Raw genomic sequence first — 27,514 nt, 5'->3', positions numbered from 1 at the left:
GCAGCGTTGCTGGTTCCTTGACATTGATAACAGATGAAGTGCACCGGACACTCTATTAAACTTCCCAGGGCCTGTTGGGAGGGCGAGGGGAGGTGTCGCCATCCCATGGTTGGCAGGATATTTTAGGTTTGCTCAGAGATTCAAGGAGGGTGGTCAGACGTCCTCTCGTCTTAAGCAGCTGTTTTTTCTATTACACGTTAACCTTCTCCCATGCCAAGTCATTGTGTCTTTAAAAGCCGGCTTCCCTCCAGCTATGGCGGGTTTCTATAGGCAGCTGGCACCTCTGCATGCTTTTTAACTTTCAAGGTTTTCTTTTAATTTAATTTGTCCCCTATTTTCCATCCCTCCCCTCCTCAGCTTTCCGAAACTCGAGCGTCATCTTTTCTCTTAGGCTTCGATCCTCTCCAGATTGGGATCCTTAAGCAACCTCCGCCTTTTGTCCCTTTTCAATGAAAGGGAGGGAGGTGGGGGGGAAATTAAAGGGGTGGGGGGGTACAGATATAAAGAAATATGGCCCAAGGGGCAATGGTCTCTTGAGCCAGCTTGCTGCATTACAATGAATACGGACTCTATTAAGCCTCGTTCTGCCTGTTAGTGTCTCCATGGGTAACGCAGCCCACATATGGAAAGCATGCAGTGTATTATTGTGGGCCTCCAGGCCTCATTGTATGACCGATCCATGACTGGCAGTTGAAGCCCCTCCTCACACTTGACACTGCCTGTGTTTATCTAATTCGTAGAGGGGGGGCCACTGGCTCACCTATTGTCCATGGCTATGAGAGGGATAGAGGGAGGGGGGCTGAGGTGCAAGAGAGAAGGGTTCATGAATATTCAAAGATTGTCGTCAATGGGCGATAGGAAAAAAAAGCAGATGGAATTCATGTTGAGAAACGTACCCCCACCCTACTATTAAACCAGTGATTCTCCCCCTTCCCCCTACCCTCTCCCTCCCTAATGCTTCTTCTTCCATGTGTGGGAGCTGCATTTATCCAATTAGCAAGCTTGTCAAGTTGAGTTGATAGTAAGCGAAGGGACATAAATTAAGGAGAATTGGTGAAAATGGGGAAAGTTAAAAAAAAAAAGTTTTTTTCCCCCCTCCCTTTTTTAAAGTTCTTTTGTAGTTTTGGTCTTTATTCGGCATTGAATGAGATTTAGCTAAAATAATTGTGAGGTTTTAGAAATGGAGGGTATGAGAAACTGAGCGTGCAAGGTTCTCTGGGAAGGGCTGCTGCAAGGTTCTCCTGGAAGGGCCTGTGCAAGGTTTTTTGGGACAGCCGTTAGGAGGTTCTCCTGGAAGGGCCTGTGCAAGGTTCTTTGGGAAGGGCCATTATGAGGTTCTCCTGGAAGGGCCTGCGCAAGGTTCTTTGGGACGGGCCATTATGAGGTTCTCCTGGAAGGGCCATTATGAGGTTCTCCTGGTAGGGCCTGTGCAGGGTTCTTTGGGAAGGGCCATTATGAGGTTCTCCTGGAAGGGCCTGCGCAAGGTTCTTTGGGACGGGCCGTTATGAGGTTCTCCTGGAAGGGCCATTATGAGGTTCTCCCGGTAGGGCCTGTGCAGGGTTCTTTGGGAAGGGCCATTACGAGGTTCTCTTGGAAGTGTTGGTGCAAGGTTTTCTGGGAACACTCATTGCAATGCTCTCTGGGAAGGGGCGGTGCACTGCTTGGGCAGCCACTGTTTTTGCTAGGAAGTTATTTCCGTCTTTGTGTGATTTTCTTCCAGATCACCGTTGATTTTGGTCTAGAAAATGGCTACACTTCCTGAGGTGTAGACGATTGAATCCGGCTCCTGCAAGGTGGTCCCTTTTATGCTTGATTGTTGCGGTATGGAATATGTTTATTACAGCATCTGCAGCTTTTTTTGGCAAGATATAGCTGGCAGGTCGCTGATGATACCCATCCCATCGCACCTAGTTGCTCCTCATTAATCCATCCTCTCTGCTGGCTTGGACTGCAGTTCTGCTCCGCTCTTTGGTTTACTTAGCTCTTTCCATGGTCCCTTCCAATTTACATGCACAAAGTCTCTCTTGTCTTCTCACTTTCTCCAGCTCATCTGATCACTCCGCCACCCTCCCTGGTGGTGCCACTCTCTGGCTGATAGACTGATGATGAACCTTACCTCAGAATGGGTTCCACGGCCAGGCATAGTGTCTGTTGTACCTATGGTATCTCAGTGGTCACGATATGACAGGTCTGATATGACTGGATGGGCAAACCCACCTCACCACTAATATACGGACAGATGCAGTCAGGGAACACATTTTCTAATCATGGGCCTGATCTTGAGGGGGCTGCAACAGTCCCACGGGACGTGCCTTCTTGGTGCGACCGAATCACCATACGCAAAAATACGTTAATTCGCTATAGCGCATGCACAGTTTGCTAAAAATTGTTGTTTGGGGCCATGGGGATAATTCTGAGTTGATCGCGGCAGGAACTTTGGGGGTAATTCTGAGTTGATCGCAGCAACAAGTTTTTAGCAGTTGGGCAAAACCATGTGCACTGCAGGGGGAGGCAGATATAACATGTGCAGGGAGAGTTAGATTTGAGTGTGGTGAGTTCAATCTGCAATCTAAATTGCAGTGTAAAAATAAAGCAGCCAGTATTTACCCTGCACAGAAACAAAATAACCCAACCAAATCTAACTCTCTCTGCAAATGTTATATCTGCCCCCCCTGCAGTGCACATGGTTTTGCCCAACTGCTAAAAAATTTCCTGCTGCGATCAACTTGGAATTACCCCCCATATACGGAGCTACTCTGATCTAGGCCTAATACGTTCTCAATTAGTGTTTCAGGGGCAGTTACAGGGGGCTCACATGTAGACCAGTGTGTAGGTAGAAGCATAACGACCCCTGCAGTCGTCCAGTTGCATCAGCTGGGGCATTTCCAGGTAATTTCTGTGATGTCATCACAGACCGACTCCATCTACACGGTCCAAAAACCCAGATGTGCTTCCTGTATGTATAACACAAGCTGGCGTTCTGCATTAAACCATATGATGTACTATATAGTAAGGCAAAGGGCCGTGACACCTAAAGATCAGATCCACTATGTAATGGAAAATAGAGGGACCTATAGAACCTTGATATGTGAATGGGAAGCTGGGAAGCCCTCTGTAGGAATATATACAGTATATGTTGGCACAGAGCTATAATATCTCCCCTTACCAGGCGGCTAATTCTGCTTTCACTGAATGGAACTTTTCCAATCTCACAAGGTTTCATCTTCCTTCTCCAAGGAGAGTCTTCCTGGTTGGATAGGAAGGGGTTACTGGGAGTACGGGTGGCGTAATATTCATGTATCACTTGTTTAGGCTGAACTGCCAAGTATAAGAAGGAAAAATCAGGAAAAATGAAATAATAAGAGCCCTTAGAAGGCGCAGGCTTGTACGGCCAAGTTTCCACGCAGTCATGAGCGTCCAACCTCCCACCAGCAAAATCCGTGTTCTTCCGTGTGCCAGGAATAGCCGGGCTGAGATAAAACAGAGACCAGGACGAGGAGGAGCTGGCTCTGTTACATGGGTGTCTGTGCCAGCACGCTCTCCTGTGGGTATAAGGGGGGAGGCGGCCAAATCTCAGTCTTCCAGACTGTAGTGCGAGCTCAGAGAGCGAGTTTGTGCGTGTGTACAGGCGCCCATAGCGTCTTCACATTATAGTGCAGCCTAGGCTGTAGCTCTGTACAACGGCAGACAGATACACAATAGCATGTGACATTTTATGCTATTGATTCTCTAAGAGACTGTTAGACAAATATTTTGAAACCTTTGGCCCTTCAGCCGATGGGGAACAACAATTCCCAGAATGCTACACTGTCATCGGTGCTGTGCGGGCATCGGTGAGTGTGCGCTATTGTACAGTACCCCACTCCTTTGTAACCATAAAACTGTGAACTGACATTTGTCTGTCCCCATTTTATCCGTCGGTCACAGTCGGCGCTCTCAGTAATTTAAACGCTAAGCGCACACTTCTGTACAACATCTGGAAGGCTGAACAGATCTCAGAACAATTTCCCTTTTAATGACACCATGATTTCTGCGAGCCAAGATTCTGGTGTTGTTGTGGCCGCGACTTTACGGAACTAGCCTGATTACCGTGTGACTTGTTTCCTCTACACCTTCAGCTGGTAAATGGGTGGTTTGTGTGGCTACGGCCAGGTCTTGCCGGGAAACCACATGTGATGTTGCTCGTAAACAACTGCGAGCGGTTTGTCAGGATCACTTGATCCGGCCTTTAAACAACTGCACAACCTGCCTCTTGTAAAACCGAAAACTCCCTAAAACCTCTCTGGTCCCAACTTTTCCAGTAATATAGAACTTCCCCAGCTCTCATTGTTCTTCCCAACTACCCCACATGGGGGGAAACATCTGTGATTTCCTGGGGCCGACCTTCCACAGGTATCATAACGTTACATGTCCTGCAGCATCCCTAGTATTCAGGGGAAACCGTTTACCCAGATCCCCAAGATCCAGGTGCAAAACCTTTACGGTCTCAAGAGTATCGGGACACCCCCAAATTTCTGGGTAAATTTCCCTCCACACTCAACTGGAACACAGCGTCTGCGGCTGTGTGTCCTCCGAGTTATACATTTCACCTGTAAAAGACTATGGGGGAGATTTATCAAATCTTGGAGACCGATATAGCGGGAGATTTTTCAAATCTTGGAGAGACAGTACCAGCTAATCAGCTCCTAACAGTCATTATTGAAACACAGGCTGTAACATGGCAGCTAGGAGCTGATTGGTTGGCACGTCCTGCCTTTATCTCTCTCCAAGCTTTTAAAAATCTCCCCCCCCCCACCAACCAATCGGCTTCTGTCCTTTATCTAGCAGAGTTCTTCTCCACTTTATCGCTCTCCAAGACTCGATCCATCTCCCCCATATATCACTATGTAAAAGTATATTGTGGCTGAGTGTGCCGTTAAATGCAATCAGGGATTCTGGAATGTCAGCGGCTCGAAGGGTCCCAAATGTTTTTGTTGTTGGGGACCCTGCAGCTGGCGTTCGAAGTTCACGCTTCAAGTGTTTATTTTTGGTTTTTTTTATCGTACTTAGTTATGTTTGTTTTTGTTACACCCTTTTAAAAATATATATTTTTGTACATTTTTTTGTAGCATTTTATTTTCCAGTGTCAGCTGCAGACGCTCCAGCGTTCCGACGTACGCCTTTTTTGTTTTGTTGTTGCACCAGCATTTTTCTGACAAATGTGTGTTACTCGGTATAACAACAAAAAGTTCTAGAACTACTATAATAATGTTCTATCTTTGGAGGAGCGGGCCTCCGCATAGGAGTATATATCTGCGTGTAGGGGTTTGGGATATACTCTCCATGTAGTTTGGAAGTGGTTAAGTCGGTAACAGGATCTGTATTTCCCCGCTGTCTCTTCTGGAGTGATGGAACTTCTCTCTATCCCCCCCCCAGACTCCCTCTGCAGCCCCCATACCAGAGTGGACTGGAGTTGTGTCTTTTATACTGTTCCAGGCCTTGTTAATTTCACTCTGCTAATGACTCCCTCCTGGGGTTTGATTTACAGGCCTGTCTGAGGCCGGGAGGAGGCGGAGGCCGGTTGGGGAGGGGTGTAAGGAGAAAGAGGCCTTGGGGTCAGGGGCCATCTAAACCCCCACTCACAGGAAATTGTTATTTTAACCTGGTGGGAAGAGTATTAAGAGTCCTAAACAGCTGGGATTGCCTCCATTGTGAGCAGGGCATTGAGAGGCCTTTAATCCCCAGCAAGTAAGTGTAGTGGGCCTGTACCCCTGGCAGTGCTGGGGTTTGTGTCGGCTGCTGGAATGTAACCACAGGGAGAGAGCGGAGAATAAGGGTCTCTACATCCCGGGACAGCGGCGGGGTGATAGACAAGGGCTAGATGTTATTCACATGCATTTATAGCGCCAGAATACTCTGCAGCGCTTTCGTGCAGGCCAGTGCCACAGGATATTCTCCTGGAGCACTTTGGAGAAAGTCATGTGTGCTGCGCAGATGCCGTGAGGAGCACTTGTTGGCTGCCTGGTGAAGATCTTGGGAGCTTCCTTCCTGCAGATCCCTCCTAGTTTATCTGTAGACATTGAGGTACTGTGCGGCTGCAGGGTTCCGTCCTGACAGTATCGGTACTAGGCCGCAGCCACCTGGAGCTATCCAGCTGTTTTGGAACTACTAATCCCAGCATGCAATAACAGCCAAATCTTGCTGGTACTTGTAGTATCTCAGCACCAAGAGAGCCAGAATTCGCCTGCCTATCAGTTGTTTGTTTATCTGCGATGATCCGCTTCTATAGAACACAAAAAGTTGTGTCTACCCCCCCCCCCCCCCGCCCTTCCCCAAAGTGATGTTACCCCAAAACTCGATCCCTGGTATTGCTTTATCGTGAGCCAGATGCTGAAAGGTGGACACTGCAATTACCAACCACAACGTTCCCCAGCGTCGCTGGTAGTATGACCACTGGCGGGAATTTATTTGATTGTTTTTGTAAGATTGGCAAGTCCCTTGTACGTGATAAAAACAGTGATTTATGTGACCGACAGCTATCACTCACTTTGGCCACTGGTTCTAAAAGATATTTTGTCTGTTTCGTTTCCCCAGGTGCGACTGCCGGGGCGAGGCGGAGAGAGTGACGGAGGGCGCAGCGGATGTGCTCACAGTCCCAGCCTGCGGTCTATGGAATCACCATGATCCTGAGAATAAGCCCCGTTGCTGTCGCTGTCTGCTGCTGTTTCCTGACTGCGGTTTGCTGTCTCGACAAGTGCAGTAAGTCTCTCTCGTGTTCCTGTCAATGTGCGTTTGTGTAAGTGCAGGGGGTTTTCCAGTGGGTGCAGCGCACAAACTGCTGCATAGTAGGTGATTAGGTTCCTGACACCTGGAGCCCTTCCTGACGCCTCCTCTGCATTCCTCTGTCACGCTTATCCAGCTCATTGTCAACGCTCAGGAGAAAACACTTGTGAGGAGCTGAAGATGAGGTTGGAAAAAACTTCAGTTTGACACCCTCGATTGTTAAAGGATTCCCATAGAGTAGAGGCTGACGGTGGGGTTGGGGGCACTGACCTGAAGGCAGGTGGGGCAGCTGAGGAACTGTTTTGGGGTGCATAGGGCACCATCCAGTCTAATTCAAGAATATTTTACTTCTGATAGTTATGGGGAGCAGGATGAATGGAAAATTATTCAGGGTTCCTCTAAACTCTCAGATCTCAGAGTTTGATGTTGTGGGGACGTAGGGGCCTTGGCTGCTTCCCCTAGCAAGCACACTGTATGTGGCCCATTTATCTTAGTATCAGGCTACAGAAAGTATTCACCACCCCCCTCCATCATTTTTAACATTCAAGTCCACCTGTGTACACTTACAGCATTTCAACTGATTTCTAACTAGACGCACCTGTCTGTGAGAGATGCCACACTTGGTTAGTGGACTTCTAAACCTGTGCTTCATCATGAAGATCAAAGAACGTTTACAGCAATGCCAAGGGATAAAAAAAAAAAGGCACCATTCAGAGGATGGATACAAAAACTTTTCAAAGCTGGTTAATATTCACTGGAGTACCATCTGTCAACATAAAGAAATGGAGGCAAATATGGCAATACTGGTAATTTTCCAAAGCTGTATGTGAGCCAAGACTAAACACATTGTTTTTTTTTTTGGGTGTTTTAGCTACTCCTATGTCCAGCAGTGATCAGGAGAAAGCCTGGACCTCAGTCTCATTGAGAACAAAAAAAGTCTACTGTTCACCAATAGTCCTCACTGAACCCTATTGCAGAAACACTGTGACTCAAATGTAACTGCAGCTATAGGTGCTTCGGGCACACAGGGCTGAATATTGTCCGGGTTATTTTTGAATTTAGATTTACTCAGAAAAAACTTTTTTAAGCTATTTTGCATTTTCTTTTCCATAACAAAGTGCTTTGCGTAAGAAGGTAGAAGCAAACGACTATAGAGGCATGAGTACAGGCACTGTAACTGGTTATTACTAGGGGTGTGCTGGGTAGGGAATGGGTTAATCCACCCGTGGACGGGTGCCAGGCAGTGCCCGCAAGCAGCCTGCCTGTGTTGTTGTTGGATAGGTGTGAATAATATCTGTCCATTGCCACTGATGCATTACGTGTCACGTAGCCGCTCTCCTGGGCTGAGGTGGGATGAGACGGTTTGGGGGAGGCCCTGTGATTGGTTACAAGCTCCTCCAGCAGTATACAGGTTATTGGTGTGTCCTGCTGAGCGCAGGCACCTAATTAGTCACTGTTAGGGAGTGTTGATCATGGGCTGCGATAATTTGAGGTGGCAGAAGAGACAAGGGTGGGGGTCGAGGAGACTGAGGGGCACACGGCACAAAAATATGCAGGTACAGCCCTTTGGATCATATCTTGCTGTGGAACTATATAATATTTCAGGATAACATCTATATGTCTTAGTGGATAGGCTATTGCATTATGCCAGTAATACAGCACCCACAACAAAGTCCCTTGTTTAACGCTATTGTCTCAGCAGATTTGTGTTATCTGTGTTACGCTATTCAGGGGAGAGCCTGTAAATGAGCGGCTTGGCTGATACTAGGGGAGATGCATCAAGTCTCGGAGAGAGATAAAGTAGTTATCCCAAAGCAACTTTGTCATTGCGTAGACTGTGCTAGAAAAACGAGGCTGGCTGTTTGCTTTTGGCAACCTCTCCAATGAATCGCTCTCCAAGTCTTGATACATCTCCCCCTTTGTACCCTCTCTTTTCCTCAGTATCTCAGAAGGTGACGGGGCTTGTGCTGTGTGTACGCCTGAACACACGTGATGAACCCATTGGCAGCATTTTAGTGGCGGTTGTTTTATCTGACCAAATTGTTGCCGCCTCTGTGTGTACAGAAGTTTAATCCCCCTTACCGTAAAACCAATGTGTGCTTGATGTTTCCGTGTCTTGACCGCCAGGATTACCTGTGTGGAAACAGGAATATAAGTAGACACCGTTCCTCCATGACACATGCAGAAACCATTATTACCCAGAATCCCCCGCTGCAGAGTCTGCGTTGCAGCGCAGGCCCTGCAGGCGCAACAAGGGCTCCTTCTTCGTGTGCAGGCTGCTCCGCAGTAAACAGATTTGGCTCTTTAGAAATTGCTGTTAATCAAGATGAGATCTCTCTCTAATGCTAATTACAGGGTGTGTTCCTGCAGCGGTGTGATGTCATTGAGACAAAACAGACATGATGTCATAACCGAAAGGTCATAGGCCCCAGGAGGGAAATCAGGGATCTGCAGCACATGTGTTAGACATTGTGGGCTTGGGAGGATGGGAAATGAAGTCCAGTTGTGGCTAATTGTTCGGACAAGGCCTGTTCAGTTGTGTGTCTGTGGCGCGCTGCGATGTCTCCCGCAGATTCCACTTAGTGACAGCACATGGTGGAAGGGCACAGTCCTAGGGCTTTCCTATACACTCAGCAGCAACAGAAAGGATTACAGATAGTATATCCCTAACATCCCGCTGTGTCTCTGCTCCTATGTGAAGGACAATACACTGAGCCGTCACTATTCACTACAGAGAATCCTACAGCTGGCAGCCTGGTATGGGTCAAAAAGCTGAAATAGCAAAGCACGAGCTGGGTGTGGTATGAAAACTCGACAGTCCAAATGTCGAAATGTACATTACGCTGACAGGTAAAATGTTGACATTCATAATTGTCGACCTTTTAATAATGTCAACATTGAACATGTCAACAGCAGAATGCCAACATAGGTTTTTGCTTATTTTAGTCTAACCCTAAATCTAAACCTAAAAATAAAACAAGAATGTACCTTCGATATTTTACTATCAACATTATGAACACATCAGTGAATGTTGGATAATGTCCTTGTCGACATTCGGAATTTGTTATTGGCTTTTTTCTGTCACCTAGAAGACTGCACTCCTGTCACTCAGGCTCGGCCTTATGTGCTGTACACATTCCCCTTCATACATGCTGCAATAATATACCTGCCATTGTGGTTACCTAGAAGACTGCAAGCCTATCATTCGCACCTAGCCATATGCAATGTACCAACTTTCTGCCTGAGCAGAGTTCTGGAAGGGTGTGAAGGCCTGGCCTGCTGAACAGATTGAGTTATACATAAACACATCAGGTGTAATACATAACTCTGTAATACTCTATATAATGGTGGATGAATTGCTCTGTATTGGATTTTCTCCGTGTGCAGACAGACTTACAGTGAACATTGACTGTTGTATTTGTGAATTTCCAATTATTGCCATTAATTCCTTGATGGCTTGAACACATTTTTTATTTAGTGTATTTTGTGATCTAAACCAACACCCACTAGAGTGCAGGTGTCAGTCCAGTGACATAACTGGGGGAAGAGGCACTCTGTGGGTCCCCTACTGTTAAACACGTCCACATCCACCTCTGCTGGTGGTGGAAGATGTGTTCCATAAAGAAAATAAGATTATTTTATATTATGCATCATGTGACAAGCCACCGCGTTGCGTGCACAATTGTAGTTCTTGCACAATGACTGCATTAGATAACCTAAGAAAGGGGATTTGCTACGATTTATCTAAGGGCAACCCATCTGCCTATAACTGATCATTATGTTGTCCTGTCTCTTTCTGCAGCCCAAGCCCCGCAGTTCCTGGTGCAGCCGCTCTCCACGTTCCAGAAATATGGCGGATCGGTGACTCTCAGTTGCGTGGTGGAACCGGCCAGTGCGGTGATATCTTGGAGGCTGAATGGGGTGGAGTTGGGAGATCTCCCGGGTGTTCTGGTGTCCGGCGGAACCCTGGTGATTACTGGTCTGAATAATGATACGGCTGGGAGGTACCAGTGCATCGCTCAAACCTCTGCTGGAGCCATGGCAAGCGTTCCGGCCATTGTGACCCTGGCCAGTGAGTACAGACCGTGATTATTGAATGACTGCAGTATGCGATCTGTTCTAACATACTAACTCGCTTTAGGGTGGCGGAACGCGTTAGCATTGCTCCTATGCATTGTATCCCTGGGAGCCAAGTGCCTCCATGTCCTGTTTGCTCGGACATAGTTGGAAGTGTAAGCACAGATGATCTGTTTTACTAGATAAACGCCGCCCACAGCGTTCTAACACATTATTTGCGTCGGTGAGCAGTTCAGAGCTAATATAAGCAGATACACAACGCTCCTGTGCGCGGCTAGCCGCTACTTTTCTGTAAATTTGGACTTTCTTATGTTGTCTATTTGTTATTATTAATGTAAATGTCGTATTGCCTGAATGTCAGGTGATGTGTGACGCCATCAAACTTTAAATAGTTTAATCTTCGCTACCAGATTATTATTTCTATTATTATAGTTTATATGGTGCCACAAGGGTTCTGCAGCGCCATATACGAACAAATGCTGCATGCCCGCTTCTCTCAGAGATGGGAGTAGCCATGACCTAGTCTCAGTAGAATTGCAGCAAATCTTTATTCAGTGTAAACTCCTTTTCTCTATCGTCCTAAGTGGATGCTGGGGTTCCTGAAAGGACCATGGGGAATAGCGGCTCCGCAGGAGACAGGGCACAAAAGTAAAGCTTTTACAGGTCAGGTGGTGTGTACTGGCTCCTCCCCCTATGACCCTCCTCCAGACTCCAGTTAGATTTTTGTGCCCGGCCGAGAAGGGTGCAATTCTAGGTGGCTCTCATAAAGAGCTGCTTAGAGAGTTTAGCTTAGGTTTTTTATTTTACAGTGATTCCTGCTGGCAACAGGATCACTGCAACGAGGGACAGAGGGGAGAAGAAGTGAACTCACCTGCGTGCAGGATGGATTGGCTTCTTGGCTACTGGACATGAAGCTCCAGAGGGACGATCACAGGTACAGCCTGGATGGTCACCGGAGCCACGCCGCCGGCCCCCTCACAGATGCTGAAGCAAGAAGAGGTCCAGAATCGGCGGCTGAAGACTCCTGCAGTCTTCTTAAGGTAGCGCACAGCACTGCAGCTGTGCGCCATTTTCCTCTCAGCACACTTCACACGGCAGTCACTGAGGGTGCAGGGCGCTGGGGGGGGGGGCGCCCTGGGAGGCAAATGAAAACCTTTAAAAAGGCTAAAAATACCTCACATATAGCCCCAGAGGCTATATGGAGATATTTACCCCTGCCTAAATGTACTAAATAGCGGGAGACGAGCCCGCCGAAAAAGGGGCGGGGCCTATCTCCTCAGCACACGGCGCCATTTTCTGTCACAGCTCCGCTGGTCAGGAAGGCTCCCAGGTCTCTCCCCTGCACTGCACTACAGAAACAGGGTATAACAGAGAGGGGGGGCAAAATAAATGGCAATATATTAATATAAAAGCAGCTATAAGGGAGCACTTAATCATAAGGCTATCCCTGTCATATATAGCGCTTTTTGGTGTGTGCTGGCAGACTCTCCCTCTGTCTCCCCAAAGGGCTAGTGGGTCCTGTCTTCGTATAGAGCATTCCCTGTGTGTCTGCTGTGTGTCGGTACGTGTGTGTCGACATGTATGAGGACGTTATTGGTGTGGAGGCGGAGCAATTGCCAAATATGAGGATGTCACCTCCTAGGGGGTCGACACCAGAATGGATGCCTTTATTTGTGGAATTACGGGATAGCGTCAACTCGCTTAAGCAGTCGTTTGCCGACATGAGGCGGCCGGACACTCAATTAGTGCCTGTCCAGGCGCCTCAAACACCGTCAGGGGCTGTAAAACGCCCCTTGCCTCAGTCGGTCGACACAGACCCAGACACAGGCACTGATTCCGGTGGTGAAGGTGACGAATCAACCGTATTTTCCAGTAGGGCCACACGTTATATGATTTTGGCAATAAAGGAGATGTTACATTTAGCTGATACTACAGGTACCACTAAACAGGGTATTATGTGGGGTGTGAAAAAACTACCAGTAGTTTTTACCGAATCAGAAGAATTAAATGACGTGTGTGATGAAGCGTGGGGTGCCCCGATAAAAAACTGCTAATTTCAAAGAAGTTATTGGCTTTATACCCTTTCCCGCCAGAGGTTAGGGAGCGCTGGGAAACACCTCCTAGGGTGGACAAAGCGCTAACACGCTTATCAAAACAAGTGGCGTTACCCTCTCCTGAGACGGCCGCACTTAAAGATCCATCAGATAGGAGGATGGAAAATATCCAAAAAGGTATATACACACATGCAGGTGTTATACTACGACCAGCTATTGCGACTGCCTGGATGTGCAGTGCTGGGGTAGTTTGGTCAGAGTCCCTGATCGAAAATATTGATACCCTGGACAGGGACAATATTTTACTGTCGTTAGAACAAATAAAGGATGCATTTCTTTATATGCGTGATGCACAGAGAGATATCTGCACACTGGCATCACGGGTAAGTGCTATGGTCCATTTCGGCCAGAAGAGCTTTATGGACACGACAGTGGACAGGCGATGCGTAGAGGAGTTATTTGGGGTCGGTCTATCGGATTTGGTGGCCACGGCTACGGCCGGGAAATCCACCTTTCTACCTCAAGTCACTCCCCAACAGAAAAAGGCACCGACCTTTCAACCGCAGCCCTTTCGTTCCTTTAAAAATAAGAGAGCAAAAGGCTATTCATATCTGCCACGAGGCAGAGGACGAGGGAAGAGACAGCAACAGGCAGCTCCTTCCCAGGAACAGAAGCCCTCCCCGGCTTCTACAAAAGCCTCAGCATGACGCTGGGGCTTCGCAAGCGGACTCGGGGGCGGTAGGCGGTCGTCTCAAGAATTACAGCGCGCAGTGGGCTCACTCGCAGGTAAATCCCTGGATCCTGCAGATAATATCTCAGGGGTACAGGTTGAAATTAGAGACAGAGCCACCTCGCCGTTTCCTGAAGTCTGCTTTACCAACGTCCCCCTCAGAAAGGGAGACGGTTTTGGAAGCCATTCACAAGCTGTATTCTCAGCAGGTGATAGTCAAGGTACCTCTTCTACAACAAGGGAAGGGGTATTATTCCACTCTTTTTGTGGTACCGAAGCCGGATGGCTCGGTAAGGCCTATTCTAAATCTGAAGTCCTTGAACCTGTACATAAAGAAGTTCAAGTTCAAGATGGAGTCACTCAGAGCAGTGATAGCGAACCTGGAAGAAGGGGACTTTATGGTATCCTTGGACATCAAGGATGCGTATCTCCACGTTCCAATTACCCCTCACACCAGGGGTACCTCAGGTTCGTTGTACAAAACTGTCACTATCAGTTTCAGACGCTGCCGTTTGGTTTGTCCACGGCACCTCGGGTCTTTACAAAGGTAATGGCCGAGATAATATTTCTTCTTCGAAGAAAAGGCGTATTAATTATCCCATACTTGGACGATCTCCTAATAAGGGCAAGGTCCAGAGAACAGCTAGAGATGGGTTTAGCACTATCTCAAGAGGTGCTAAAGCAGCACGGATGGATTCTGAATATTCCAAAATCCCAATTAATGCCGACAACTCGTCTGCTGTTCCTGGGGATGATTCTGGACACAGTTCAGAAAAAGGTTTTTCTTCCCGAAGAAAAAGCCAAGGAGTTATCTGACCTGGTCAGGAACCTCCTAAAACCAGGAAAGGTGTCTGTACATCAATGCACAAGAGTCCTGGGAAAAAATGGTAGCTTCTTACGAAGCAATCCCTTTCGGCAGATTCCATGCAAAGGGATCTGTTGGACAAATGGTCAGGGTCGCATCTTCAGATGCACCTGCGGATAACCCTGTCGCCGAGGACAAGGGTATCCCTTCTGTGGTGGTTGCAGGAGGCTCATCTATTGGAGGGCCGCAGATTCGGCATGCAGGATTGGATCCTGGTGACCACGGATGCCAGCCTGAGAGGCTGGGGAGCAGTCACACAGGGAAGAAATTTCCAGGGAGTGTGGTCGAGCCTGAAAAAGTCTCTTCACATAAGCATTCTGGAACTAAGAGCAATCTACAATGCTCTAAGCCAGGCGGAACCTCTGCTTCAAGGAAGACCGGTGTTGATCCAGTCGGACAACATCACGGCAGTCGCCCATGTAAACAGACAGGGCGGCACAAGAAGCAGGAGGGCAATGGCAGAAGCTGCCAGGATCCTTCGCTGGGCGGAGAATCACGTGATAGCACTGTCAGCAGTATTCATCCCGGGCGTGGACAACTGGGAAGCAGACTTCCTCAGCAGACACGACCTTCACCCGGGAGAGTGGGGACTTCATCCAGAAGTTTTCCACATGCTATTAAACCGTTGGGTAAAACCAATGGTGGACATGATGGCGTCTCGCCTCAACAAAACACTGGACAGGTATTGCGCCAGGTCAAGAGATCCGCAGGCAATAGCTGTGGACGCGCTGGTAACACCTTGGGTGTACCAGTCGGTATATGTGTTTCCTCCTCTGCCTCTCATACCAAAGGTATTGAGGATTATACGGCAAAGAGGAGTAAGACTAGTGGCTCCGGATTGGCCAAGAAGGACTTGGTACCCGGAACTTCAAGAGATGGTCACGGACGATCCGTGGCCTCTACTTCTGAGAAGGGACCTGCTTCAGCAGGGTCCTTGTTTTTTTCAAGACTTACCGCGGCTGCGTTTGACGGCATGGCGTTTGAATGCCAGATCCTAAAAGGAAAAGGCATTCCAGAAGAAGTCATTCCTACCTTGATAAAGGCAAGGAAGGAAGTCACCGCGAAGCATTATCGCCGTATTTGGCGAAAATATGTTGCGTGGTGCGAGCAGCGGAGTGCTCCGATGGAGGAATTTCAACTGGGTCGTTTTCCTACATTTCCTGCAATCAGGATTGTCTATGGGTCTCAAATTGGGATCTATTAAGGTTCAAATTTCGGCCCTATCAATATTCTTCCAAAAAGAATTGGCCTCAGTCCCTGAGGTCCAGATTTTTATCAACGGAGTACTGCATATACAGCCTCCTGTGGTGCCTAAGGTGGCACCGTGGGATCTAAATGTAGTTTTAGATTTCCTCAAATCCAATTGGTTTGAACCACTAAAGAATGTGGATTTGAAATATCTCACATGGAAAGTGACTATGTTACTGGCCCTGGCTTCGGCCGGGAGAGTATCTGAACTGGCGGCTTTGTTTTATAAAAGCCCTTATTTAATTTTCCATTCGACATAGGGCAGAGCTGCGGACGCGTCCGCATTTTCTCCCTAAGGTGGTATCAGCGTTTCACCTGAACCAGCCTATTGTAGTGCCTGCGGCTACAGACGACTTGAAGGACTCCAAGTTGTTGGACGTTGTCAGAGCCTTAAAAATATACATTTAAAGGACGGCTGGAGTCAGAAAATCTGACTCGCTGTTTATACTGTATGCACCCAACAAGTTGGGTGCACCTGCTTCTAAGCAGTCGATTGCTCGTTGGATTTGTAACAAAATTCAACTTGTACATTCTGTGGCAGGCCTGCCACAGCCTAAATCTGTTAAGGCCCATTCCGCAAGGAAGGTGGGCTCATCTTGGGCGGCTGCCCGAGGGGTCTCGGCATTACAACTCTGCCGAGCAGCTACGTGGTCAGGGGAGAACACGTTTGTAAATTTTTACAAATTTGATACCCTGGCAAAGGAGGACCTGGAGTTCTCTCATTCGGTGCTGCAGAGTCATCCGCACTCTCCCGCCCGTTTGGGAGCTTTGGTATAATCCCCATGGTCCTTTCAGGAACCCCAGCATCCACTTAGGACGATAGAGAAAATAAGAATTTACTTACCGATAATTCTATTTCTCGGAGTCCGTAGTGGATGCTGGGCGCCCATCCCAAGTGCGGATTATCTGCAATACTTGTACATAGTTATTGTTAACTAATTCGGGTTATTGTTTAGGAAGCCATCTTTCAGAGGCTCCTCTGTTATCATACTGTTAACTGGGTTTAGATCACAAGTTGTACGGTGTGATTGGTGTGGCTGGTATGAGTCTTACCCGGGATTCAAAATCCTCCCTTATTGTGTACGCTCGTCCGGGCACAGTACCTAACTGGAGTCTGGAGGAGGGTCATAGGGGGAGGAGCCAGTACACACCACCTGACCTGTAAAAGCTTTACTTTTGTGCCCTGTCTCCTGCGGAGCCGCTATTCCCCATGGTCCTTTCAGGAACCCCAGCATCCACTACGGACTCCGAGAAATAGAATTATCGGTAAGTAAATTCTTATTTTTAATATTGAGATATTATGAAACCGGAATGTTGATCGAAACCGTATCCAGGGGGCATGGGGCCTGAAAGGTTGTTTTGACTCCAGAGCCTCCTTGGAATGCAGATCTGTCTGTGGTTTCCCCTCCGGCTGGGAATGGGTTACACATAGTCCTGACAATTTCATTGACTGCAGCTGAGCCCCTTCCCTAGAGCTCAGGTTCAATAACAATACTGTGTGCAGGTGAACATACCAAGAGCTCCGAGAGGGGGGTGGGGGGCTTCAGGAGCCCCCTGTCATTAATCCCTGAGAGTTTTGGGACTTGGCCCAGGCTAGGAGAGTGGGATAGAGTTTCTGAGAACACATTCCTGAGCAGAATAGGGGTAGTGTTATGCTTGGGAGTTGATAAATGAGCATGTAGATGAAGGGATTGGGGGGGGGGGGGGGGGGGTGACGTCTAATGAGAGATATGATTACAGAAGAGGGGGGGGCTTCATATTTCGGTTAACCCCTCCACTGCCGGAGCCTGCCGCACTTAAAATCTGTACATAGTATAAAGTGCCATAAACACAAAAGTTTGCAGAAGTTGGGGGAAAACAGAGAGTTAACCCATACTTGCCTACCTGACCCTCTCCATGAGGGAGAAAATGCTCTGTTCCTGGACTTTCCTGGTAATGTGTGATTGCCATCACCTGTGGTGAGCTGGGTAATTGATAAGAAAGGTGTTTCACCACAGGTGATGGCAATCATACATTACCAGGAAAGTCCAGGTACAGAGCATTTTCTCCCTCATGGAGAGGGTCAGGTAGGCAAGTATGAGTTAACCTGTTCTTTATATACTGTAAGTGGAGTGAGTAACCTTTATCATACAACGCCGGTATATACTGTAATCATACTTCACCCTGAAGAAAGTAGATCGGATCATTTCCTGCACAACTACAGCCAATGCACAGAATCCAGCTACAGCAGCAAAGCCCCAGGCAGGACTGGATCTCACATTTACATTTAAACCCTATAGTGTCCGTATTCCAAAACCCTGGAACAATCACAACGGTGCGAGTTTGTCCAGTAGGGGGCGTAGGCGAGAGTCATGGAGACATCACAGTATTTGTGGTGCCATTTGCTGCATCTAGTCACAGGTAAGAGGCCGCAGTGTGTCGCTAGCCTTCATAGCTCTGTAAGTGTGGAACCTGGAATTTTTTGGCTCCGCTGGATTCTATTCATTAAAGGGAAATGAACTCTTTGTCCACCAAAAAAGGGTGTCATCTCAGGATGGCGATCTCTGCATCAGCCCACGGGGGGAAAAATGCTTTGTGTATTTAAATAAAACATTTTATTTGTTATTCACTCGCCAAAAATAGAATGTCTAATTTTTTATTAATGAATTTGTATTATGTTTTTTACCTTGTAAAAGAAAACTTGGATCTTTCCTGTCATCTGCCCGCCACTGTTATTTCCTGTTATCTGCCCGCCACTGTTTCCTGTCATCTGCCTGCCACTGTTATTTCCTGTTATCTGCCCGCCACTGTTATTCCCTGTCATCTGCCCGCCACTGTTATTCCCTGTCATCTGCCCGCCACTGTTATTTCCTGTCATCTGCCCGCCACTGTTATTTCCTGTCATCTGCCTGCCACTGTTATTCCCTGTCATCTGCCCGCCACTGTTATTCCCTGTCATCTGCCTGCCACTGTTATTTCCTGTCATCTGCCCGCCACTGTTATTTCCTGTCATCTGCCCGCCACTGTTAATTCCTGTCATCTGCCCGCCACTGTTATTTCCTGTCATCTGCCCGCCACTGTTATTTCCTGTCATCTGCCTGCCACTGTTATTTCCTGTCATCTGCCCGCCACTGTTATTCCCTGTCATCTGCCCGCCACTGTTATTTCCTGTCATCTGCCCGCCACTGTTATTTCCTGTCATCTGCCCGCCACTGTTATTTCCTATCATCTGCCCGCCACTGTTATTTCCTGTTATCTGCCCGCCACTGTTTCCTGTCATCTGCCTGCCACTGTTATTCCCTGTCATCTGCCTGCCACTGTTATTCCCTGTCATCTGCCCGCCACTGTTATTCCCTGTCATCTGCCTGCCACTGTTATTCCCTGTCATCTGCCTGCCACTGTTATTCCCTGTCATCTGCCTGCCACTGTTATTTCCTGTTATCTGCCTGCCACTGTTTCCTGTCATCTGCCCGCCACTGTTATTCCCTGTCATCTGCCCGCCACTGTTATTTCCTGTCATCTGCCCGCCACTGTTATTCCCTGTCATCTGCCCGCCACTGTTATTCCCTGTCATCTGCCCGCCACTGTTATTCCCTGTCATCTGCCTGCCACTGTTATTCCCTGTCATCTGCCTGCCACTGTTATTTCCTGTCATCTGCCCGCTACTATTTCCTGTCATCTGCCCGCTACTATTTCCTGTCATCTGCCCGCCACTATTTCCTGTTATCTGCCTGCCACTGTTATTTCCTGTCATCTGCCCACCACTGTTACTGTATTTAATATTACCTACCCGCCACTGTTTCGTGTTATTTCCTGTCATCTGCCGCCACTGTTATTTCCTGTCATCTGCCCACCACTGTTTCCTGCTATTTACTGTCATCTGCCCACCAAACCTTTGGCTCCCCTCCGTCCGGTTTCGGCCTTTCATCATACACTCACGTGCCGCCATACAGTTCCACCCAGAAACATGGACCTGACACATAGAGCCACTTATCAGCTCACACACTGGAAGTTTAATCCATGCAGGGATGGACAATAACCACTAAGTGGTCACATTAATTGAAAGAGGCAAAGCCACTCTTTCAATTGAGGGTGCTCCTCAGTCTGTAGGTGCCAGGATTGGGGGAGTGAGCGCATTTAGTGTGCCCCCCCCCCCATTCCATAACACTTAATATTTTATGTGAGGGGGTGGGGCTTACGAATGACCTCAGGTGTGATGAATCATCAAGCCTTGCCCCCTCCGTGGCTCCAGTGGCAGATAACCAGCCACTAGTGTGGTGCTCGGGACAAGTGGAGCTGTCCCTTAGCACTTTTAATGCACGTGTTGGAGACTAGTCCCACTTGTCCTTGGCGCTGAAGGGGGTGAATCATTCAAAGCTTCTATTGTACAGACGTTGCTCAGATAGGTAATAGATGGAAATGGTTCCGTTACTCAGGTACTTTTTGTGGTTTGGGAACGTTACTGTAACCACGTTTAAAGGATTAATACTGGGGGGGAGGGTGACTCTGAATTCAGCAGTGGTTGCGAATTGTCAGCGGCGCACAAATAGAATTTTTTCTTTCTGGCTCCTCCTGGAATTAATATAATTTATTTAGAAAACACTGTGGGCTTTCCGCATCCCCGATATGTGTGGGGTTTCTCCTACAAGGAGACAAGGGTCCCTTGTAATGGAAAACAAGTTGTCCACGAAGCCGGCCCTCTCTGCGGCTGCATCCCAGGCATTGTCTGCGTCCCCGCGGAGGTCACTCATAATTACTCGCACGCTCTGTTTTTCGTTTGCTGTGTAAGGCAGAGAAGCCGACGCAGAATAACTGGAGTCTAGAGGAAAAACAAAGAACTATTCTTTCTGAGAGCAGGACCTATCAGCCTGCACACCTATCAGGTTTTCGGGGCCTGTCCCAGGAGCCCTTAATTGAGATGAATTTGCTTAAGGTAGAGTCCAACGTAAATAGGATATTTAGCAGTTGGCGTTTCTCCTGCCGGGCTGGTCTGTGACGGCTGGAATGCAGCCGCTTTTCATGCAGAACTGTGCTGGAGAAATGGCCCCGTCTCCCGGGAGCCCAGGTTTTATATTGGTAAAATATGTGTTTTTCTGCTCTCCGTATACTGTAAGAAACCAGGGTGTTTTTCTTAGCACAGGTCTGCTAGAGCACTTTAATTGGAAGTAATGGAAAGAAGGCCTAATCGCTGGCTGTTATAATTTACGAACTTGTGCTCAGACATTTACTTTGTACCACGTTCAACTGAAGTCTGAATACTGAGGGAGCATTGTAAGAAGCGGCACACGTTTCTGCAAGGGTCTGGTGTACACTGGCTACATAGCCAGAATCTAACCCGTGGTCTCTGGTCCCAACACTGAGCCCTCATGTCCAACAAAAGAGATAGACATAAATGATCTGGATGTGGAAGATCAGTACCACTACGTACCTGTATGGCGAACATGGTGCTGCACTACAAGTCCCAGCATGCCCTGCCAGCCACTTAAATGCAGTAATGCCCCTCATAACATGTATAAGATTAATAAAAGTCTCAGGGTGAACTAGTGTCCCCTTTCCAGTGACAGTAATATAAATGTGATCAAATGCAGGAGCATCTTTAAAGACCAGTGACTTCCCCTTGCAGAACCCGCTCTTTTTGAGTTAAACAATCAATAATTTTTATTCCACAATCACTAAGTGGAAACAGTCATACCAGGGCTCCCCCAGATGAAGTGCTGCATGGCGAAACGCGTAGGTAACAGCCTGTAAGGATATAGAGTGAAGCAATTTGTTTGCTCCTTACTCCAGCTGGTAACCTGACATGTTTTATACTATACTATTTTATTTACATGGTATAAATGTTTTTATGTAATTAGTGATTGTGGAACAACAGTATTTGATTGCACTATGAAGTGCACCCCCCACACACCCACTCACTCTCTCTCCCGCACTCACTCAGTCTCTCTCTTTCCCGCACTCAGTCTCTCTCTTTATCCCGCACTCAGTCTCTCTCTCTCTCCCGCACACTCTCTCTCTCTTGCACACTCTCTCTCTCTCCCACACACACTTTTTCTCCCGCACTCATTCTTTCTTTACTGCACTCTCTCCCTCTCCCCCGCACTCATGCACTCTCTCACACTCATACTGTCTCACCCACTCACACGCTCTCTCTCCCGTACTCACAATCTTTCATTTGATGTATTACTATTTATAATTATTAGTATTATAGTACCAGATCATAATTAGGGAGTGTTTGAGACCGCTCCTCCACGTTGATGCTTGCTAAAAAAAAAAAAATCCCATTTCTGTTCATTTTCAAAAAGTTTCTGCTTCTCATCAACCACTTCTGTCCCCAACTCGTACAATCCGCTATCCTGTTCTGGCGGTTCCACATGTTGATAACAGCGGCAGTCTTTCATCTGCTATTCTTTCTTCTCCGCATGGTCCATGATCTCAGCCATGACACACCAGGGAAATGTGCTCCCCTGTCAAAAACTCCCCCGGACAGTAGAGCATCATCTGTGAAAGTCTTGTACTACTGATTAAATATTTTGTTATTTACCACCCCTATACTCTGGAGACTGCCGAACGGATTTACTTCCAATCTCTCATCTCCCGCTCAGTAGTCTACCCCTAAATTCTTCTTTACTACATATAAATTTCATGTCAAGCCTATCGACTCATCCCAGCCTTGTCGTGTCTCTTCCTGGCAACATTGTTATTCACGCTTGTAGTACTTACTCCTGTTCTGAGGAAAAGTAATTCCAAACCAAATTCTCTCCGGTTTACTATCCCATCACTCTCCTCCCGTGCAGCGCCAAACTGTTAGATACCCCTTCTTAGTCAACCCCCTTCAGCCCAGGTGGCATCCCCAGCCCTCCACAGGGAGGAGGGGAGTGATGTGCGGCCATAAGAAATTGTGTTTACAGGACCCCCACTGCCACTGATAATAAAGAGCCACCTACAGGCCTCATTCTGCAGCGGACGCACTTGTGAAAATGCATCCTATTTTTTAGCCACGAGCAGTGCGTCTGAAATGCAAAGCATGACGTGCATATGCGTCTGTGGTGACAAGTACTGTAGCTGTCTTGTGTGAACGGAGGCCAGAGCGAAATAGGCGTTTCTCAGGGGCCACTGGGCGGAGTGTATCAACACGCACGGAGCGGCTATTTGTGATAGGCGTTTCGGTAAGGGGCCTAGCGGGGGGCTGGTGCAAGTGTCCATACTAATGGCAGCTGTGTCTGCAGACGCTACAACGGCAGACGTGATAGGTTGCAATTTTAAGACACACAGAGAGCTCTGCCTCATGGTGCAGATGTATGTCTGAGGCATCAGCGTAGCACTGAGAGAGCTCTGCCTCATGGTGCAGATGTATCTCTGGGGCATCAGTTTAGCTCTGAGAGAGCTCTGCCTCATGGTGCAGATGTATCTCTGAGGCATCAGAGTTGCACTGAGAGAGCTCTGCCTCATGGTGCAGATGTATCTCTGAGGCATCAGTGTAGCACTGAGAGAGCACTGCCTCATGGTGCAGATGTATCTCTGAGGCATCAGCGTAGCACTGAGAGAGCACTGCCTCATGTTGTAGATGTATCTCTGAGGCATCAGCGTAGCTCTGAGAGACCTCTGCCTCTCGGTGCAGATGTATCTCTGGGGCATCAGCGTAGCACTGAGAGAGCTCTGCCTCATGGTGTAGATGTATCTCTGAGGCATCAGCGTAGCACTGAGAGAGCGCTTCCTCATGTTGTAGATGTATCTCTGAGGCATCAGCGTAGCACTGAGAGAGCTCTGCCTCATGTTGTAGATGTATCTCTGAGGCATCAGCGTAGCTCTGAGAGAGCTCTGCCTCATGGTGTAGATGTATCTCTGAGGCATCAGCGTAGCACTGAGAGAGCGCTTCCTCATGTTGTAGATGTATCTCTGAGGCATCAGCGTAGCACTGAGAGAGCTCTGCCTCATGTTGTAGATGTATGTCTGGGGCATCAGCGTAGCTCTGAGAGAGCTCTGCCTCATGTTGTAGATGCATCTCTGAGGCATCAGCGTAGCTCTGAGAGAGCTCTGCCTCATGGTGTAGATGTATCTCTGAGGCATCAGCGTAGCACTGAGAGAGCACTGCCTCATGGTGCAGATGTATCTCTGAGGCATCAGCGTAGCACTGAGAGAGCTCTGCCTCATGGTGCAGATGTATGTCTGAGGCATCAGAGTAGCACTGAGAGAGCTCTGCCTCATGGTGCAGATGTATGTCTGAGGCATCAGCGTAGCACTGAGAGAGCGCTGCCTCATGGTGCAGATGTATGTCTGGGGCATCAGCGTAGCACTGAGAGAGCACTGCCTCATGGTGCAGATGTATGTCTGGGGCATCAGCGTAGCACTGAGAGAGCTCTGCCTCATGGTGCAGATGTATGTCTGAGGCATCAGAGTAGCACTGAGAGAGCTCTGCCTCATGGTGCAGATGTATCTCTGAGGCATCAGCGTAGCACTGAGAGAGTTCTGCCTCATGGTGCAGATGTATCTCTGAGGCATCAGCGTAGCACTGAGAGAGTTCTGCCTCATGGTGCAGATGTATCTCTGAGGCATCAGCGTAGCACTGAGAGAGCTCTGCCTCATGGTGCAGATGTATGTCTGGGGCATCAGCGTAGCACTGAGAGAGCTCTGCCTCATGGTGCAGATGTATCTCTGGGGCATCAGTGTAGCACTGAGAGAGCTCTGCCTCATGGTGCAGATGTATGTCTGAGGCATCAGCGTAGCTCTGAGAGAGCTCTGCCTCATGGTGCAGATGTATGTCTGAGGCATCAGCGTAGCTCTGAGAGAGCGCTGCCTCATGTTGTAGATGTATCTCTGAGGCATCAGCGTAGCACTGAGAGAGGTCTGCCTCATGGTGCAGATGTATCTCTGGGGCATCAGTGTAGCACTGAGAGAGCTCTGCCTCATGGTGCAGATGTATGTCTGAGGCATCAGCGTAGCACTGAGAGAGCTCTGCCTCATGGTGCAGATGTATGTCTGGGGCATCAGCGTAGCACTGAGAGAGCTCTGCCTCATGGTGCAGATGTATCTCTGGGGCATCAGTGTAGCACTGAGAGAGCGCTTCCTCATGTTGTAGATGTATCTCTGAGGCATCAGCGTAGCACTGAGAGAGCTCTGCCTCATGTTGTAGATGTATGTCTGGGGCATCAGCGTAGCACTGAGAGAGTTCTGCCTCATGGTGCAGATGTATCTCTGGGGCATCAGTTTAGCTCTGAGAGAGCTCTGCCTCATGGTGCAGATGTATCTCTGAGGCATCAGAGTTGCACTGAGAGAGCTCTGCCTCATGGTGCAGATGTATCTCTGAGGCATCAGTGTAGCACTGAGAGAGCACTGCCTCATGGTGCAGATGTATCTCTGAGGCATCAGCGTAGCACTGAGAGAGCACTGCCTCATGTTGTAGATGTATCTCTGAGGCATCAGCGTAGCTCTGAGAGACCTCTGCCTCTCGGTGCAGATGTATCTCTGGGGCATCAGCGTAGCACTGAGAGAGCTCTGCCTCATGGTGTAGATGTATCTCTGAGGCATCAGCGTAGCACTGAGAGAGCGCTTCCTCATGTTGTAGATGTATCTCTGAGGCATCAGCGTAGCACTGAGAGAGCGCTTCCTCATGTTGTAGATGTATCTCTGAGGCATCAGCGTAGCACTGAGAGAGCTCTGCCTCATGTTGTAGATGTATGTCTGGGGCATCAGCGTAGCTCTGAGAGAGCTCTGCCTCATGTTGTAGATGCATCTCTGAGGCATCAGCGTAGCTCTGAGAGAGCTCTGCCTCATGGTGTAGATTTATCTCTGAGGCATCAGCGTAGCACTGAGAGAGCACTGCCTCATGGTGCAGATGTATCTCTGAGGCATCAGCGTAGCACTGAGAGAGCTCTGCCTCATGGTGCAGATGTATGTTTGAGGCATCAGAGTAGCACTGAGAGAGCTCTGCCTCATGGTGCAGATGTATGTCTGAGGCATCAGCGTAGCACTGAGAGAGCGCTGCCTCATGGTGCAGATGTATGTCTGGGGCATCAGCGTAGCACTGAGAGAGCACTGCCTCATGGTGCAGATGTATGTCTGGGGCATCAGCGTAGCACTGAGAGAGCTCTGCCTCATGGTGCAGATGTATGTCTGAGGCATCAGAGTAGCACTGAGAGAGCTCTGCCTCATGGTGCAGATGTATCTCTGAGGCATCAGCGTAGCACTGAGAGAGTTCTGCCTCATGGTGCAGATGTATCTCTGAGGCATCAGCGTAGCACTGAGAGAGTTCTGCCTCATGGTGCAGATGTATCTCTGGGGCATCAGCGTAGCACTGAGAGAGCTCTGCCTCATGGTGCAGATGTATGTCTGGGGCATCAGCGTAGCACTGAGAGAGCTCTGCCTCATGGTGCAGATGTATGTCTGAGGCATCAGCGTAGCTCTGAGAGAGCGCTGCCTCATGTTGTAGATGTATCTCTGAGGCATCAGCGTAGCACTGATAGAGGTCTGCCTCATGGTGCAGATGTATCTCTGGGGCATCAGTGTAGCACTGAGAGAGCTCTGCCTCATGGTGCAGATGTATGTCTGAGGCATCAGAGTAGCACTGAGAGAGCTCTGCCTCATGGTGCAGATGTTTGTCTGGGGCATCAGTGTAGCACTGAGAGAGCTCTGCCTCATGGTGCAGATGTATCTCTCTGGCATCAGTGTAGCACTGAGAGAGCACTGCCTCATGGTGCAGATATATCTCTGAGGCATCAGTGTAGCACTGAGAGAGCTCTGCCTCATGTTGTAGATGTATCTTTGAGGCATCAGCGTAGCTCTGAGAGAGTTCTGCCTCATGGTGCAGATGTATGTCTGGGACTATCAGCGTAGCTCTGAGAGAGTTCTGCCTCTCGGTGCAGATGTATCTCTGGGGCATCAGCAGACGGGGGAGGAATCTGACTCAGGGTGAAGTCAATGCTGCAGATTAATTTAAAAACTCTTCCCAGAGGCAGAAATCTTTTCATTTCCTGTGCGTGAAAACCCAAATTCTCCACCCAAAACCCCTCATAAATTAAATAATACAAATGTTCTTTCCAGACTCGGAGGAGAAATGCAGCAGATGTGAGAATTATCCTCACTCTCTTTTTCTACGATTCCCGGCGACTTTGTTATCCCTGTATAAAACGTAGGGACTATGGCCTGGTTCAGAGATAGACGCAAATGGTGCCGTATTTGGACACAGTTGCCCCCGTTGTTTCAGGGTGACCCGAAAGTTCTTCTGCTAGTTTATCTGGAGCACAAAGAGTTAGGTTCTCCCTGGCTGCGCTGTCGGATACGCCCTGCCTTACGGGATTAATCACAATTTTCCAACATGAATTTCTCTCTCATGTTTTGGCTCAGGTGGAGACATTTCTATAATATTCTTCATGAATCCAAGTAAATGATGGATATTTAGATTTTAGCCACACACACTGCATCAGCCTCACTGACCCCGGATCTCCCTCCGTCCACGGTATCTCACAGCTAATAGGCTGGTCCTGATTTTGGGTCTCGGAGATACGCGGCTTATCCTGGAGGGGGCCGGGAGAGGGATAATTGCTTTAATCAGAAGGTATGTAGGGAAGATGGATTATCATTAGGAACAGTGGGCTTTTATGGCAGCTGAAGACAAAACATTTTTGTACGCTAAGCCAGCCCTGTGTAATGAGCAAAACAGGTTAATTTTAATTATCCTCATTAAAATCATTTCCCGTCACTACCCTATAATTCCCCACAGGGCCTCGGCTCTTACGGTTTGCAGCCATTTGTCTTTCTCTTCTGTAAATGATGCTGTAAGGTTCTTCCTCCTGGCTGGAGACT

At 48.3% G+C, this 27,514-nt stretch overlaps 1 protein-coding gene across 6 annotated transcripts in view; it reads left to right on the top strand.

Annotated features, from left to right (window-relative positions):
- BOC (BOC cell adhesion associated, oncogene regulated) overlaps window positions 1-27,514 on the top strand; it is a 266,459-nt gene that overhangs the window by 202,076 nt on the left and 36,869 nt on the right. For 5 of the 6 annotated variants that reach the window (XM_063956822.1, XM_063956819.1, XM_063956818.1 and 2 more), the window contains 2 exons: window positions 6,574-6,738; window positions 10,565-10,834. In XM_063956822.1, coding sequence (XP_063812892.1) covers window positions 6,621-6,738; window positions 10,565-10,834 — 388 coding nt within the window. In that variant the 5' untranslated portion in view covers window positions 6,574-6,620. Of the gene's footprint in view, window positions 1-1,720; window positions 1,822-6,573; window positions 6,739-10,564; window positions 10,835-27,514 lie in introns of all 6 variants that reach the window. The other variant, XM_063956821.1, reaches the window with a different exon arrangement.

This window comes from Pseudophryne corroboree, chromosome 2 (genome assembly GCF_028390025.1).
Source record: "Pseudophryne corroboree isolate aPseCor3 chromosome 2, aPseCor3.hap2, whole genome shotgun sequence".
In the NCBI taxonomy this organism is placed as follows: domain Eukaryota; kingdom Metazoa; phylum Chordata; class Amphibia; order Anura; family Myobatrachidae; genus Pseudophryne; species Pseudophryne corroboree.
Note: the sequence above shows the minus strand (reverse complement) of the source record. Positions and strands in the feature narration are given on the sequence as shown.